The 16,827-nt window shown below is 40.6% G+C and overlaps 2 protein-coding genes across 7 annotated transcripts in view; one reads left to right on the top strand and one right to left on the bottom strand.

Moving 5' to 3' along the window:
* The first annotated feature begins 583 nt into the window (after positions 1–583).
* LOC124131902 (mitochondrial ribonuclease P catalytic subunit-like) lies at positions 584–11,349 on the top strand. 2 transcript variants are annotated; one of them, XM_046495426.2, is made up of 8 exons: positions 584–788; positions 3,422–3,569; positions 3,676–4,389; positions 5,148–5,195; positions 6,124–6,358; positions 8,013–8,152; positions 8,675–8,852; positions 9,952–11,349. In XM_046495426.2, the coding sequence occupies exons 2-8, from the start codon at positions 3,520–3,522 to the stop codon at positions 10,117–10,119; spliced, it is 1,533 nt and encodes a 510-aa protein (XP_046351382.2). In that variant the 5' UTR covers positions 584–788; positions 3,422–3,519; the 3' UTR covers positions 10,120–11,349. The 2 variants fall into 2 exon arrangements, with proteins under 2 accessions (XP_046351382.2, XP_046351381.2); XM_046495425.2 differs by lacking the exon at positions 584–788 and having other exon boundaries at positions 3,423–4,389.
* Positions 11,032–16,827, bottom strand: part of LOC124131903 (adenosine 3'-phospho 5'-phosphosulfate transporter 1-like) — a 33,964-nt gene continuing 28,168 nt past the window's right edge. For all 5 annotated transcript variants that reach the window (XM_046495431.2, XM_048403551.1, XM_046495428.2 and 2 more), the window contains one exon: positions 11,032–16,631. In XM_046495431.2, the coding sequence (XP_046351387.1) occupies positions 15,514–16,631 (1,118 nt within the window). In that variant the 3' untranslated portion in view covers positions 11,032–15,513. The remainder of the gene's footprint in view (positions 16,632–16,827) is intronic.

Raw genomic sequence — 16,827 nt, 5'->3', positions numbered from 1 at the left:
TATTAGAGTGATGTCCCTTTAGTAAAATAGAGAGCAAGCTCCTTCCCAGCGCGTGACACCATCGTTACACTCTCGGTAACATCGCTGCCACCAGTGTGGGCGCGGCCATTACAAGAATCTTGAAATTTGCCCTCCAACCCCATATGTAGTAACGTTTATACTTTTGTTTATGTCTGTGAGAATGCCATCATATTTTAATTTGAAAAGGTTTACGACTGACCATGTTTTCCAGATGAATTTACTTTGTTGTTTTGATAATCAGATTGGTTCGAGATTGCAGACTAACGGAAAATCAACCAACTCCTCCCTTACATTCTTACCATATCAATGACATGATAGATTTAATGAAATAGAAATTCAAATTGACCTACAAAGAAAGTAATTTAGCAGGGGTAAGTGTATTTGGCGTCATGACAGTCGTCACTTGTTTGTAAACATAACGGTCATTCGGTTGCGAGTTCAACTCCAAGCACGGTTGTGGCCACCTATTCACAGTGGGGAGTTTTGACTGGTGGCAGCGATAGTATAGAGAGCTCCGGGAACGTACTATCGCTGTGAGGAGCTTGAAATAGAGAGGTCGCAGTGAAAACGGAAGTTTATTTGTGCTCCATGACAGCGCGTGCTACCACTCGCGATATTTCCAAGCACCTGCCGATGCATTGAAACACCGATGTAGAGAGCTGGTGTACATGTGCTTTACAGAGACTTGAACGAACTTTGTTTACTATACATTTGCTGAAATGATATGGTGTTTTATTAATGAAATAAAACATACATTTATTTGTTTGGTAAGTGTCATCCGTCGATATTACGAACTGTTATAGGGATCGGTCAGTGTTTCTTCCATTTGGTCATGCATGCTCAGACTGTTACTGAGTTACCCCAGAAAATTTACTGAAAGTCAACTTTTGACAAGTTGGAGGTAACATGGGTGCTGGCTAGAAGAGCACCTCAACAACACGTCACCAATGTCACCTGGCAAAGGCTACAGAAGACCGAACGAAAATAATAAAAATAGAAAGATTTATTTCGTCATTCATTGGTAACATTCAAAGCATGCATACGACATTGTGTATTCAGGGATGTGAAATCTCCGTGGAAACGCGGAAAATCGCGTTTTTTAAAACAGTAGTCCTCGGACAAAATCATCCACCGCGGAAAAAATTGTTAAATTTAAAAAACAAAACACTCCGAAAAATATGATCGAAAACTGGACAATTGGAGCGGATTGTCCTGTTTTCGATCGGAGCTTTCACAGCATAGGTTTTCGGACATCATACGTTTTCTGTCACGAATACTTGCACTATAACGTGGGGTGTGGCGTCACACAGAAATTGTAAATACTCAGAGTCAGCTGATGGCTTGTTTTTAAGATAAAGTTGTCTTTTAGCCTGTAAGTGAATGAGATGTTTTACAGTTGTTCATGTGATAAGCGAGAAATTTATGAATGTTTCTTCAGCGTCCAAAACCCCATGTCATGGGGATATATATTGTATTAATGTCTTATGTTTGCAATGGAGTTTTGTTTTTTTCATCAAAAGGTAAGTACAAGGTAAGTTTTTTTCAATATGCTTCAACATGGGGAAAGGGTCAGACATTGCACGCTTGTGACAGTTGTCCTTGTGTCTGGGGGATGGGGGTTGAAGTTTATGGCAGTATTGCTCCCAGACCTGGCGGGTAGCCAGGTGCGCGAAAGCTATGCCCGATTTTTTTAAAGTACTGATTTAACTTCGAAATTTTACTGCATCTGCCATCTTGTTTATTTTACTTATTGACTTTTGCCATTGACTTATTACATTTCTTGGTGTGAATGTTGTCCAAACTGCATGAAATTGCTTAAAATGCAATCCAATGTTTTAAACATTTCTGGGGGGGGCATACCCCCAGACTTTTCCTCTTTTTTCGGCAAAACCTGCTCACATCCCTGTGTATTATGATCTGACAGGATCCTGTCGTTCATCTGTCAGATCCGGTCGTACAGTTTTAGTTTGACATTGGGCTAAACAGAGTAAAGGTACTTAAAACATCAAAGTTTGTTATGTTTCACCATCAGTTTAGTTGCACCTCTCAATCAGAATCAGAGAGTAAATATTAGTAAAGGATATATAATTTTAATGTAAATATGTGTAACATTTCACAGTTTTTTTTATTTGCATGTGAACCTGTGAGTTTAAATTCAATTACCGCTTGTTTTTAAAAACCAAAGTTAAATAAAAATAAGGTGATGTTTTGGCCCGAAAGTAGGAGTTGTTTTCGCTTTGGGCAAGGGTCTGTTTTCGCTCAGTTGCATTTTGCTGATGTGATGTTTTAGTGAGTGAGTTGGGTTTAACGCCGCTTTTAACAGTATTCCAGTTATATCATGGGGTGTCAGCTGAATGTGGGAGGAAAGCCCGGAGTGATGTAGGTCTCATACGTTTACCACTTCGGTGAAACCCACAAACAAGGATATGGTGCTGACAAACCTAGAAACATAATCGGCGCGAACCGTGATTCGAACCCACAATCATAGGTTTCTGGCATGCCCAAGTGACGCAACTCTGCACAGCGAATCACGACGCCTTACACAACTGGGCCACCCATGCCCCCTAACGTTTTAGCTATTACCCATGCAATGACCAATGTTGGTATAACATGCCAATCAAAGTACATGTTTTATACTTCAGTCGGAGTATATCACCAAATTATCCCAAACCTAAATCAGTGTATAATAACAACTGCTTTGCAATATTTCAGTTGAGAATCATATCCGATTTTTAGCTATCAGTTTCAAAGCAATTATTAAGTAACAACGAGCAAAAATTGGAAAAATGTTTAACATTAACCTATCTGGGATGGTCCACCAGGAAACATTGCAAAAGCAACGTGCTTCGAAATCATGTTTGTTATCATGTTTTGAGGTCACCTGAAGGTTAAAGAGATTGTGGTAAGTTGTAATCCTCTGAAGCCACAATGCTGATCACTGCCTATGATGTCGAATCTTTGTATTCCTGTAATTCAACAAGTGTGGATACTGATTTTTTGGTTAATTTTGGGTGCACAGCTGTTTAGAAAACAGAGCATGCACTTAAAATACAAACCTAAATGGGAACAATTTAGGGGGAAAATTGCGTTTGTTTGCTAAAAAATAAGTCTATAAGTTGTTAATTTGGTTGAAAATCAACAAATTATTAAATTATATATTTTTGTATATATGTCAACCTGATTAGTATGCTTTGAAAAGGGTGGATGTGCAGCACTGTAGCCCCCCACTGGATGTGGGTGTGTTCATAGTTTCAGATTGGGACAAATATTTAACAAAGTTACTTTTTTCATGATAACTTCTCAATACTGTTTAAAGCATCATTTCACTGACTCACTCTGTGGTTTGTCAGTAGAACACTGTACTGTGTGAACTTTTGATGTTTGTTTTCTTCTTTTTTAGACCTGAGAGAAAATTACTGCAATGAACATCAGCACCTTAGCCTTCAGCATATCAAGACGACCTTGGACGTTATCAGTGACAAATATTTCCAAACATATATGCAGTATACGTTCATATCGACATTGTGGAGAACCCACAAGCCATACAGGTAAATGTCAGTGGAAAGAGAAAACATTCCTGAGAGATTTGTCTCAAATGTGCTCTAGCCCTTTTCTCATACACCACAAGTCTGTGTCCTTCACCTCATGTTCCAGATGGGCAGATAACTCTCGAGGAAAGATGACCACCATAGCTCTAAACAACTTCAAGCAAAAAACTTCAGACCCATCATACCAGACAAGTTTCACTGATTGGGAAGATTTGGAAAACAAATTCCTTGAAGAGAATCCGTCCATGAAAAAGACCTTTGAGACTCTGTGCATGAGTCATGTTTTAAAGTCGGGCAACATGGAACAGGCCAAGAGTTACCTTAGTTATATTCACAGCAAGAGAAGCAAGGCCAATCTGACCACCCTGGGGCTGTTTATCAGTGTGTGTGGGCAGATGTGTGGCAGGAGCGAGCAAGATCTGCTGTACAAACTCTATGAGGAGATGCTTGAGATATCGCCTCTCAGTAGCACTGTCATGTTGAGTGATCTGGTCCACGGCTTCTCTCACACAGATCGCTGGAAAGATTGTGTAGCATTGATTGAAAATGCCAAAGAATTAAATCATTCCAAAACCGTCTTGTACAATGATGTGATTATGGCAGCACTGCGAAATGGGGACATTGGTAAAGTGCAGGAGTTGCTGGATGTTCTGGGGCTTGAAGGAGAATCTCCGTCGGATGTTCTTTACAAGATGTTCTTTAAGTTTTGTGAAAACACTCGTTATGGTATCAGTGTCTTCATGCTGTTTGAGTATATGAGGAAGCATCGTTGGCAGCTCAGTGAGGATGTTGCAGATATGTTAATGCAGCATTTCCATAGGTAATTATCTTATTATTATTAGTGTAAGGGGAATAAAGGAATGGGTGCTGTCTGTCCGTCACATTTTATTTCCGATGAGAGATATCTTATCCAAATTTGGCACATAGGTAGGTCCAGTGGTGAACTGGTGCCTTTTGATAGTTTGGTGTTTTTTTTAAATTTATATTTTGAGTTTTCATGGCAACGACTTTCACTTAGACTGAAAATCACCAAACTTGGCACACATCTTGAATACTGTATAATATTTCTTCACCAAACTTGGCACATAAATAGGTCTAGTGGTAAACTGGTGCCTTTTAATAGTTTGGGATTTAAAAAAAAAATATTTTTCGAGTTTCCATAGCAACGACTTTGACTTAGACTGAAAATGGCAGTAGTGCTCGTTTCCGGCATAGATCTTGAAGAACGTTCAATATTTCTTGCCTTGTACACAACAGGACATGTCATATTGGTTAGGGACATGGGTGTTTCATGCTTGTTGTAGCAGGGTTTGGAGTCACCTCGCAGATGACACCCTCAACACCTCGCAGATGACACCCTCAACATTGGGCGCCAATGTAAGAGACATAAAATTTCCAGTGATGGGATTTGAACCACCTTCGGATCAGAAGTTGGACGCCTTGTGCACATTACCCAAGAGGTTAACCTGTCAGCACGTGGGATGACTACATGTCCTGCAACAACATTGATATAATAAATACCAACCTATCTGTTATATTGTCTGCAGAGCTTGCAGTGATACAGTTGATCTGTTTCAGGTTCTACGGTGGCAAGTACAAGTGCAGAAAGACAAGTGTATCTCCCAGGTGAGTAAGATGGGACTGAGAGGGGCTGAGGGATACAGGAAATTGTCCTAATTGCCCAGTCTCCAAAATAACAGCCTGCCTGCCTGCCTGTGACTGGTAACTTTTCCTCCACCTGGCCGACTGTCTGGCAGATATTTTTATTTGTCAGACTACTTATTTATTCAGTTATATCATAACTCCTCATAGCTTCTCAAGTAATTGTGGACCGCCTCCGTGGTCTAGTGGTAGAGCGTCCGCCAGGAGAGCGGAAGGTCCGGGGTTTGATCCCCGACCGCGTCATACCAAAAGACATTAAAAGATGGTACTTGTTGTTACCCTGTCTGGCGCTCGGCATTAAGGGGCTAAAACAAGGACTGGTCGGCTCGGAGTCAGTATACTGTGTCTGAGTGGGGTATTCATGTTAAACTGCGGCATGGTATAAATCGGCATCAGTCCGGACTAGTACAAGCAGCCACACAAACACACAAACGTACATGCCTGTTGCTGTATAAGTGCAATAATCTTGGATGCGACGTTAAACCCCATTTCACCTCACCTCAAGTAAATGTTTGCATTATTTCAGCTGAATCAAGATGCAATTTGTCTCTTATTTTTGGTGATTTTTCAATATTTATGATGTCTAAATGCAGGTAGGTAACTTTGAAGATGGGCAGGCAGCATTTATGGGTCACCTGCCCGACTGTCTTGCTGGGTTTTGAAATTATTTCAAACATTGTAATTACGTATTGTTCGTATTCAGGAATAATTAAGATGATATTATCCTTTGGTCATGACCTTGTGGGAATGTTATCATGGGTATCAGAGATTCAGGAGGTTCAAACCTGATTTTCAATGTGGCTGCCATAGGATTGGTGAAGCATGTTGTTTTATCAATATTGTACATTTCACAGAAAAGTGTATTTTAAGAAAAAACTTAAATCTGTTCCAGTGGACATTGCAAATCATGTGACCTTCTGTTGGAAAAGCTTGAGCTGCCTGATGACAAGTTTGCGTTGCTGCAGAGTGCCATCTTGGAGAAGACTCTACTCCAGGACAATGCTTATCTACGATCTTCACCAGAAGAAATCACAAGCTTCCAACAGTTATTGAAGAAGCATGCTCCTTTTGATGTTGTGATCGATACTCTGAGTGTTATGCATACAGACGGTCGCTTTAAAGTACAGGTGAGTTGTGTTGCAGTGTATACATGACTTGCAGCTTTCATTCTGTAAAGAACCGCCTCCGTGGTAGAGCGGAAGGTCCTGGGTTTGATCCCTGGCCGCGTCATACCAAAAGACGTTAAAAGATGGTACTTGTTGTTAATCTGTCTGGCGCTCGGCATTAGGGGCTAAAACAAGGACTGGTAGGCTCAGAGTCAGTATACTGTGTCTGAGTGGGGTATTCATGTTACACTGTGGCATGGTATTTCAGTGAACTAGCACTATAAATCGGCATCAGTCCGGACTATTACAAGCAGCCACACACACACACACATGCATGCAAATCGCTATATAAGTGCAATAATCTTGGACGCGACGTAAAACCCAATTTCACCTCACCTCATTCTATAAAGGTTTTGGTTGTGGTTAATAGCGACCTGCAGCACTTCGGGATTTCCTCCCACATTAAGCTGACAGGCTGTGATATACATGTAACTACTGTTCAAAGTGGCGTTAAACTCAACTTACTCACTCACTACAATCTGGGGGGTGTTTTGTTACATCTTACAATTGACTTTTCAACCTTCAGGTGACCCGTAACTTCCATTCTATAGGTGAGTTAAATAAGGATAAGATATATGGATGAACAACTTCTTTATTTCGGTTAGGAGTGATGTTTCTGTGTCAGAACGTCACTCCTAACTGTAATAAGGTGTTTGTACATCCATTTATCCATTTATCATCCAAAACTGGCTCCCACAGGAGATATCGCTTGGGTGAGATCAAGCGATATCTACACTGTAGATATCGCTGCAATGAAATTGCATCTCAATGCTTTGCAGACCATTGTGACATCATTGGTTACCATGACATCACAATCAAATGACATCACTAATGGCTCTGCTACTGAAGCTATTAGCAGTACTTTTTACACTTAAGACACTGCTTATTACTTTCTACAAACTGAAAAAGTTGGAAGAATGATGTTGGATGATAAATAAAATCTCACCCGAGTGTCTTTTGATATCAAATATATCAACACTTGTTGATAAAAGTGGAAAAAAACCTCGGCAAGCCTCAGAGTTTTCCCACTTTTATCAACTTGTGTTGATATATTTGATATCAAAAGACACTCGGGTGAGATTCTCTATATATTTTATCCTTACATCGTCTTCCAACTGCTAAATGCCTCTCAAAGAAACTATAGGTGAGTTGTATCTTGTTCAGTATTCAGAAAGTACTCTTGTATTACCTTAAACATGGTGTGCAGCTTGTGAGGCCTATCCTTGGTATCCCCTGCTGTGAGACCCGTGAAGATTCCTGGGTAGAAAAGTTCTTCAGCAACCCATGCTTGCCGTAAAAAGTGACTATGCTTGTCTTAAAAGGCGACTTATGGGATTGGGTGGTCAGGCTCGCTGACTTGGTTGATGCATGTCATCGACCCCAATTGCGTAGATCGATGCTCATGATATTAATCACTGGATTGTCTGGTTCCAGACTCGATTATTTACAGACCGCCGTCATATAGCTGGAATATAGCTGAGTGCGGCGTTAAACAACAAACAAACCAACCCAGCTGTGATATGGTTGACACATAGCTATGATAGTGTAACACCCTAACTTACACATTATTGTAACACTGATCCAGATGAGCCATGGTGTGTGGAATGTTTTTCAGTACCTGAAAGATGTTGTCGACTACTTTGCCGTCAAGCGAAGGGCGAAGGTTCTGCTGATATGTCGAAGAAGTCCGGGAAAGTTGAAGTCTATCATACCATACTTACAAGCACACACACAGATATTCTTCACAGAAAAAACGTAAGATAACAACCGTCCTCTGTTCTGCCTACAGCTTATCTTTCCATATCTGCTATGAGCAGATCATGTCAAATAAGGAAGGGGTGGTCGGGTAGCCTGGTGGTTAAAGCGTTTGTTCATCACGCCAAGGACCCAGGTTCAATTCCCCACATGGGTACAATGGTGTCCCCAGTCATGATATTGCTGGAATACTGCTAAAAGCGGCGTAAACCAATATTAACTCACTCACTCACTAGTTTATTGAAGAAGTTGTAAAGTTATGTTTAAATCAATAATCTGATAAATGATGCTAATTGATGAGTATTTTGTGTAGTAGGTATGTCTACGCAGTGGTCATATGTCAGGTAGTCGATTGTATGCATAATGGGGTCCCGTCTTGCGTTCATGTTACGTCCTCTACTGATTTAGTTTCCAAGTGCCAGTCTGGTCTTTAAAAATTCTAGTGCAATCATCTCAAATAATGTCATTGTTTGTCCCTCAACAACGGGAACTGTTTGTCACTACACTCCTGTCCTCTGCCAGCTCCAAGGACGACCCGTTTGTGCTGTATGCGGCTGCTCACAGCGGCAAGGCCTGCCATTACGTGTCCCGCGACTTCATGCGTGACCACAAGAGCCTGCTTGGACCTGAACTGAAGGAGACGTTTGAGAAATGGCAGTGGTCACGTCAGATCACTTGGACAGATGGGAAGGAATTTCTGGTTGGTGTCCTGTTCATGTTTAATATCTTCAGGACCTGTGAAGATCCGGGGTAGAATGGGTCTTCAGCATCCCATGCTTGCCGTGAAAGGCGACTATGCTTGTCATAAGAGGCGACTAAAGGGATCGAGTGGTCAGACTCGCTGACTTGGTTGATGCATGTCATTGTATCCCAATTGCGTAGATCAATGCTCATGATGTCAATCACTGGATCGTCTGGTCAGACTCGATTATTAAAAGACCGCCGTCATATAGCTGGAATATTGCAGAGTGCGGCTTTAAACAACAAACATGATATCTTCAGGCTGGTTGGGGGCAGGTATATAATGTGATCTGTTCTGGCAGTTTCACCTCTAAATGCGTTACCCATGTATGTTGTTAACATGCCCTGTAAAGTAATCTTTGAAGTGTACACGTGTCCCTTTACCGATATGCTGTCAAAATGTGATTGTCCAATGTGAACATGCTTTTCCGATGTCCTTATATTGATGGGTATATTCAATATGTTATTCAACACACCAGACCTACGATATGTGGGGCATGGGTGGTTCAGTCGTCTGTGGACATCTAAAGTGCAGGATTCTGCTTGATGGCAGTCTCAGAAACTGGGTCGGGCAAGTTGGAGATGGTATTTCAACACCGTGTGTGACAGCTGTATTAGTGTCACATCACACACTGATAGTAGGTCCGACCCATGAAGGTCCAAGTTGGAATAGGTCTTCAGCAACCCATGCTTGTTGTAAAGGCGACTATGCTTGTCATAAGAGGCGACTAACAGGATCCGGTGGTCAGGCTCACTGACTTAGTTGATGCATGATCATCCCAATTGCATGGATCGATGCTCAGGATGTCAATCACTGGATTGTCTGGCCCAGACTTGATTATTTACAGACCGCCATCATATAGCTGGAATATTGCTGAGTGCAGTGTTAAACAGCAAACGATAGTAGATCATGTATTCAGTTGCTGGTTTACTGGCCTGTATTTACAGGCTGCTGTCATGTAGCTGGAATACTGCTGACAGTGACACTGAACAACATTCGCTCACTCCCCTTGGACACAAACATGCTCAGTGTATGATTTTGTTTGTTACTATTTCAGTTCCCCCACATCAATGAAACCATTGTACAACAGAGTGAGAGTGGCTGGCATGTCCCATATGTCAGCTCAACAGAGAAGAGGATTCTAGATCAGTCCAACTCCTGGGTCTGTGTCCAACAAGAGAACACTGAGAAAACATACATCTTGAAATCCAGTCAGGCAGAATGATATAATACCTCATGCTTTCAACATAGGAACCCGTGAAATCCGGGCATAGAATAGGTCTTCAGCAACCCATGTGACTAAGGTTATTGTAAGGAGAAACGGGATCAGGTGGTCAGGCTGTCAAGTTGATGCATGTCATCGTATCCCAATTGCTTAGATCAATGCTCATGATGTCAATCACTGGATTGTCTGGCACAGACTCAATTATTTACAGGCCGCTGACATCGAGTTGGAATATTAATGAGTGCGGCGTGAAACAACAATCAAGCTTCCAACACAGATGATTCTGAGATCAGAATACGATGATGATTCGGAGATACAGAAAATGGACACTTGCACAGATGAACAGAGTGAACTTCTGGATGTCAATGTCTTTATTCTTTGGATGACATTATGGTTTCGGCCTGGTTTTGATTCCCCACACTGGGTCACTCACCCATTGATACTACAGCTTCTCAATATCACTTATACATACTGCACTTGCATGGGTTATGCCTGGAAAACAACCTCAGCTGCCACCTGACTGTCTCATCACATGGATCCAGGCTGTCAATCTCATCTTGATGAACAATGGTTAAAAAATAGTTTCATTTGATATTCAGAATCAGTGGGACCAGACCCTCCATGCAAAGAATATATATTTTTCCCAGTCTGTAGACAGTGGTAGAGCAGTATGACATGATTCTAGCTGGGAAATGCCTCACCTAGGTAAATTTCAAACAAACCTCCCTTAATCTGTGATACACCTACAAGAGGAATATACGAGAATAATTCAATGAAATGGCTTCAGATGTCTGTCCCCCGCTGTGATATTGCTAAAAGGGGCATACAACCATACTCACTTACTTCAGATGTCTGCAAAAAGGTTGAACTTTGGTCGACAGTGTAAATGGAAAATACAACAAACCATTTCAATATTACCATAATTTGTTTTATTTACACAGACATACATCTTGTACATACGAGCTATATGACATGTTTCCACATAAACATGTATACCCCCATGTTTATAACATAAGCATCACATACAAGTTTTTTCTGAAAAAGAAAATCACCAGTTCGTTAAAATATCTTGTCATGGATTTCAACTTAAATTGGAAATGAGAACATGGAAGATAAAGCACTGTCAACAAGGTTACATTTTTTTAAAATGTAAATCAAATCCCGTGTTCTTGCCAAAGTTAGGATCATGAATATTTTGGGGGATATTTTATGAAATTGTGTGCTTAATCTTCACTACAGAAAAAATATCCCCCAAAATATTCATTATCTTTGTTCAGTATATAATAAACAACCAGTCCCTAATGAGAGGTATATATAATCATTTGTCACGGCTAGTTAACAAATATGTTAGCTGTTAGTGCATCCGTGACTTTCCTAGTGGAAAATATCTATTGAGTATGCCAGAAGAGTAATAGTCAGGTAGATAGAGATTCTAGACTTTCACTCCCACTGAACCAGTCACAATACAGAATACATGGACTCTTGATCCACAGCTCCTGCCATGGCCTTCGCACACAAGATGACGCTCTATTGAACTGAGATCATAGGACGTGATTTATTCCATGAATAGAAAATATAGGAACAAGCTGACAATGACTTATTTATGGAATTGAGTACCTGGGGAGTTATTGGGATACACACCGAATGTCAATTTTAATCAAATGAGAAATTGAGAGGTGGAATACAATGTAGAGAAATTACTTTATGTTCCTAGAGTTTTGAACTCAAAAGAGTGATGTCTAAAACAATGGTGAAGTTCTTACAGAACTAAAGAATGAACATTATGGAGATACTTCACAATGAGGAGTATGTGAAGAATAATTGTAGAAACACTCAGTGTTGCCTTGTTGTCTGAGGACCCAGTTCCGTTTGAATAATGACATATATAATGCAGTGTGCTCTGGTGGAATAAATCAGATCTTTTGTGCGTATATGTATGTGTATACTTGTGTCTCCAAACTAAATCAATCCTTTGAGGATTTCAACTGTATGACCACGCCACCACTGAAGTTAAGCAGGTGTTGATGTATTAAGTCTCTTACCATTCAGAGAATATTCAAATATGGATCTTCGTGATGTCTATATAACTAGACAAACTGCATCTGGAATCTGCCAGAAAATACGTGAACACCCAAAAGTAGCATTTTTCGAGCCAAAGCTCTTCCTTTTCCTTAATGTTCACCACCACATTCCTGTATTGTGTTAATCTCGATCAGTTTGGACCAAGGCTCTATCTAGAATGGCTCAGAGGCCGGTATTTGGCCCAAAATCTGCAGGAAAACTTCCCAAATGAGAATTAAAACTTTCCCAAATGAGAATTAAAACTTTCCTACTTTATGTTAATATAGTAGTAATATACTAATGTGATGGCTTGGTCAAGCTGACCTGTATTTCACAGGACCGGTAAAGAGGAAGTCATTTTGAGGTTACATTATTGAATGCAATGTTAAAGGTGAAACATCTTAAAAAATCCCAATTTTGTACCAAAATAATAAATTCACAATTATTTTCATGCCTAGAGAAATTGTTTCTCGTTAAATCGGAATAAATGGCAAGGTGATGGCCGAATGTACCTTCAGACATACATGGAAGACTTTCATCAACATAACAAGGAGATAATACTGTTGAATTGTTGTCACTCTATTAACATGCATCGTACTGTTGTTATAACGTGACTTACAGAAAGAAAATAATCCAATATTGGTCGCAAATAAAAAAAATGTGGTTGGTCCCCGAGTGAAATGACGAAGTAGAGGAAGAAACTTGACAAGTTACATGACCAGAGTTACTTCCATTCCCATATCAATCGATTTTTCACATTTTTCATTTCTTTAATAAAATTTAACAGAATCACCAGGAACTTGTGCAAGTTTTCTCCAAAATCTGTAAAACAGGTATAAAAAAGTCCTTAATCTCTCATTTCTTCCTTTGAGTAGGACCATATACAAACAATGATCAACATGACCAAGGCCCTCCGACGACTGGCATGTGAGTGACAAGGATATGGTGAGGACAATTAGGATAACAGATAACAGTAAATGCTGTAATCCAACTGGCTTAACAAACAACGTGGAACTTTAAACTCCTCAACAGAACATAACTTTTGCATCCATGCACACAGCTGTTGAGTGCCAGCACATGTAAACATGATAAATACTGCATCTCAATATTACATTTAATACATATAACGTAACTGCAGTTACGTAAGGGATCGACCATTTGAAATTCGGGGGGGGTGCTGGGGCTGGGATTTTGTATCGAGATTAGATATTTTTCCAGCCACAGCAACAAAGCCAGATATTTTTGCATTTAAAATTAGGAGCCTGATTTTATTCGAGTTTGATGCAAAATTATTTCTTTCAAGATTTTTTGGGGGACAATTTGTCTTTTTCGATAAAATCCCAGGCCCCCTAGAATATCAAATAGATGATCCCTGACTAAAGGACAGCAGCTGGTGTTCTTGAATTGTGTACATTTTATTACCTTTAAGTGAAGCTGAACATGCACAAGTGGGATACGTTTGTATGCCACCATTACCAAGCAACCTACCACACCCATTCAGGTCCACACTATGGTCCTAGTGTCACTCTCACCCTCTATACCAAGTTTGTTCTCACATGTGCATGTGCTCAGTGCTATTATTCATGACACGTTACAACCAGCTTTCACAGCTGTAACCAAAACAAAATGCCGTAACGTACAAAAAATATATATGTCAATAATATATATGATGTATATGATACATATAACATGTACATGACGTACCAGTCACAACAGGATCTGCAGCTGAGAACAACTGTGAACACCCAGGCTAGCTTCCCGAGGCAAGGGAGTTAACTGACCACAAAACAATCCAGTTTCCACTTTTATAGTCAGTTACCTCCCTTGCCTTGGGAAGCTGACTGTAGGCAGTGTAATATGAACACTTATTTGTAGTCTTGCTAAATAATAAGCTCTTCAAAATTATCAGGTTTTTGTATGTTTTTCCATCCTTTCAATATCAACTGTTTTAGTAAGTTTAAAGCGTATGAAGAAGTTGCAAGTGATTCATTTGGCATTGATTTGGCTAACAGAGCAAGATTAGCGTTTGTTTCCATAAGCCGAAAAAAACATAAGGCAGACAATCGTTTCCTGATTGGCTGATAATGAAATGGGAGGAGCTTGTGTTGTACTATTGCACTGAACGATGTCATTGATTTCGTAGTGTTGTATACGGTTTCTGAAGTTATTATTGAAAATAGAAATTGGAATTGAATATTGGAATAGAAAATGTGATGCCTGTTACCATGTTGTTCACTTGAATTAAAGTTTCTAATTTCTTTAAACATTGAAATGATAAAGATCAAGTTCAAACTAAAAATTGCTCAAACCATGCTAACAATTGAAATAGTCAATTTTGTCAATGTTAATACTTAAAGCCTGTTGTACACCCCAAGTGGTCAAAGTTGATGCTTGCAGTATTTCTGAAGTAGACAATGAAGTGGACACATGGTACACACAATGTCAAGATCAATGAAGATAACAAAATATTCTTTAAATAAAATAAACAGATGCAGACATGACACCCAACCCTTGCTTAATTAATGTTTGATCAAAGCTCAACTGAAGGAAGATCACTAATACTGTGGTTTATAGCTGTGTCTGCCTACTGGTGCATTGAATACACTATTATGACCAGTGCCCTGTGAAGATCACTAGGAAGATGTGTGTGCCATCAACTACAATGTATTACTGTTGTACTGAAGCACCAATGGTTATTGTTGGCTTCAAACAATGTGATAGCTCACCTTTCCTAAATTTGAGTTCATAATGTTCAACAGATGACATTGTTGACAACACGACATAGCCGGCCAACACACAACATGGCTGACCAGCACGTGACATTGCTGACCAACAGATGCCATAGCTGACCAACTCTTCTACATCCCTTGATTTGTGACTGTGCTTTTTCCCAACCTTCTTTAGTTGCATGGTTCAATATTTGATGATCACTACTGAATCAAAAAGCATCCAAAGATCCCAGCCCCAGGTTTCACCACCCATCATGACTAGTGAAGTAGTTAACATTGGTGCCAGAAGAGACAGATCACATAAATAAGCTTGAGTCCACCACCGCCACCTCACGTCCTGAGTATTCTTGTCCATTTGTTCCTCCACAAAGGATTCAGGAAATAAATTAAGCTTTGATCCTAAACACAGTATGCAAAGTATTGTACAGGGTTTGAACAAAGATTATACTCCAATACAGATTCCCACATGATATTCTTACCTCCTGGACACACCCCCTGCCCAATGCATAACTGTACGCATACATACATCCCACCATTGTCCTGGCACACAAATGCATCAGGCTTGAGTAATATCGGATTCCTTCTATGGCAGTCCTGATCTGCATCATACTTTTGTGACCACTCCTGGCTGTTGCGACTGAGAAGCCTGTGCTTTTTTCATATCCCGCTTTCTCTTGTTTGCATAAATACGTAAGAAGAGAGCTAGGAAAACTGTACCAATGCCAAATGCTCCTAAGATTGTGACAGGGTGGCCATAGATCATGCACGAGAGCAGGATAGCCAAACCTTGTCGCACTGTCATGATGATCACAAATGTCACGGCACCAAAGCTGGCGATGGTGTAGAAGATGAAGAGCTGTCCACAAGCAGAGCAGATACTGAGGACAACTGAGTGGAATATAAAGTCAGGATGGCGGACCATGAAGCTTGAGGACTCCAGGAACCCGCCTTGTTCAATCAGAGCCACAGTCGTCAGGAGACAGGAGAACATGTTCACACCAGCCATCATCTGTATGGAGGACATCTTGTGTTGGGTGAACAGCGCCCCCTGCCAGTTGGAGGTAAAACTATCAAACAGCATGTAACCTACCAGTAGGATGACGCCTGAGAAGGTCGTCACTGTTCCCTTGTCTCGTGTGGCATCGCCACTGGTGAGAAGAAACATGCTGACACCAACAGAGATCAAAGCAGCTGTGAAATATTCGTGGTATTCATATGTCTTCTTCTGCACAGCTTTCCCCATCAGCATCACCGGTATGACTTTGGAAGCCTTTGCTAGGACCTGTGTTGGGAAGCTGACATACTTCAGAGCCTCGTACTGGAACCAGCTGCTCATGATGTTGGAGAACGAGCTGTAGGAGTATTTGTACAGTGGGGCTGTATGAGGGGGCTGCTTCTTACAGAAGATAACCAAAATTGCAATCATGAAGGCTAGAATTCGGTTGACAAACACAAGGAAGGTGGAATTCTTGAAGTACTCTCCTTCGGCTGTGTCAGTCTTGCCGTACTGGAATGTCATGATGCGCTCCTGCAGCAAGCCCCATGTGAGGTAGGAGAACTGGAGTCCAGTGAAGCAGAAAAGCAGCTTCAGCCCCTGGTTGACCGGGGTTGATCCCCCGGGGTCCGACTTGTCCTGAGTTTGTTGACCTTCCTCCAAGCTGGCCTTCTCATGTTCCTTCCCGAACACACACAACACAGTGAAGTTGGACAAGCATCCAGGGCCTGCAGGATACAAGGTGAAGGATTAGAAGCAATATAGGGACCCTGCTATATTATATATATTTTCAAATACACTTTTTAACATTACTGGGATAATGGAATCATTTTTTGTATCAATAGCATCAAATAATATTGAAAAATCAAGTTTCTAACTTAAAACACACTTATTCCTCTGTAAACATGGTAAATACAGACATTT

This window comes from Haliotis rufescens, unplaced genomic scaffold (assembly GCF_023055435.1).
Source record: "Haliotis rufescens isolate VD_foot unplaced genomic scaffold, xgHalRufe1.0.p SCAF_3, whole genome shotgun sequence".
Classification (NCBI taxonomy): domain Eukaryota; kingdom Metazoa; phylum Mollusca; class Gastropoda; order Lepetellida; family Haliotidae; genus Haliotis; species Haliotis rufescens.
This window is presented reverse-complemented; position numbering and strand designations above follow the sequence as displayed.

What these genes read in the sequence shown, in the direction of transcription:
- LOC124131902 (XM_046495425.2), top strand. Translation starts at nt 3,443, where the DNA reads ATGAACATCAGCACCTTAGCCTTCAGCATATCAAGACGACCTTGGACG. An exon ending in TTAATGCAGCATTTCCATAG is followed by an intron (nt 4,390 to 5,147) that starts GTAATTATCTTA and finishes GATCTGTTTCAG; the next exon opens with GTTCTACGGTGGCAAGTACA. An exon ending in AAGACAAGTGTATCTCCCAG is followed by an intron (nt 5,196 to 6,123) that starts GTGAGTAAGATG and finishes AATCTGTTCCAG; the next exon opens with TGGACATTGCAAATCATGTG.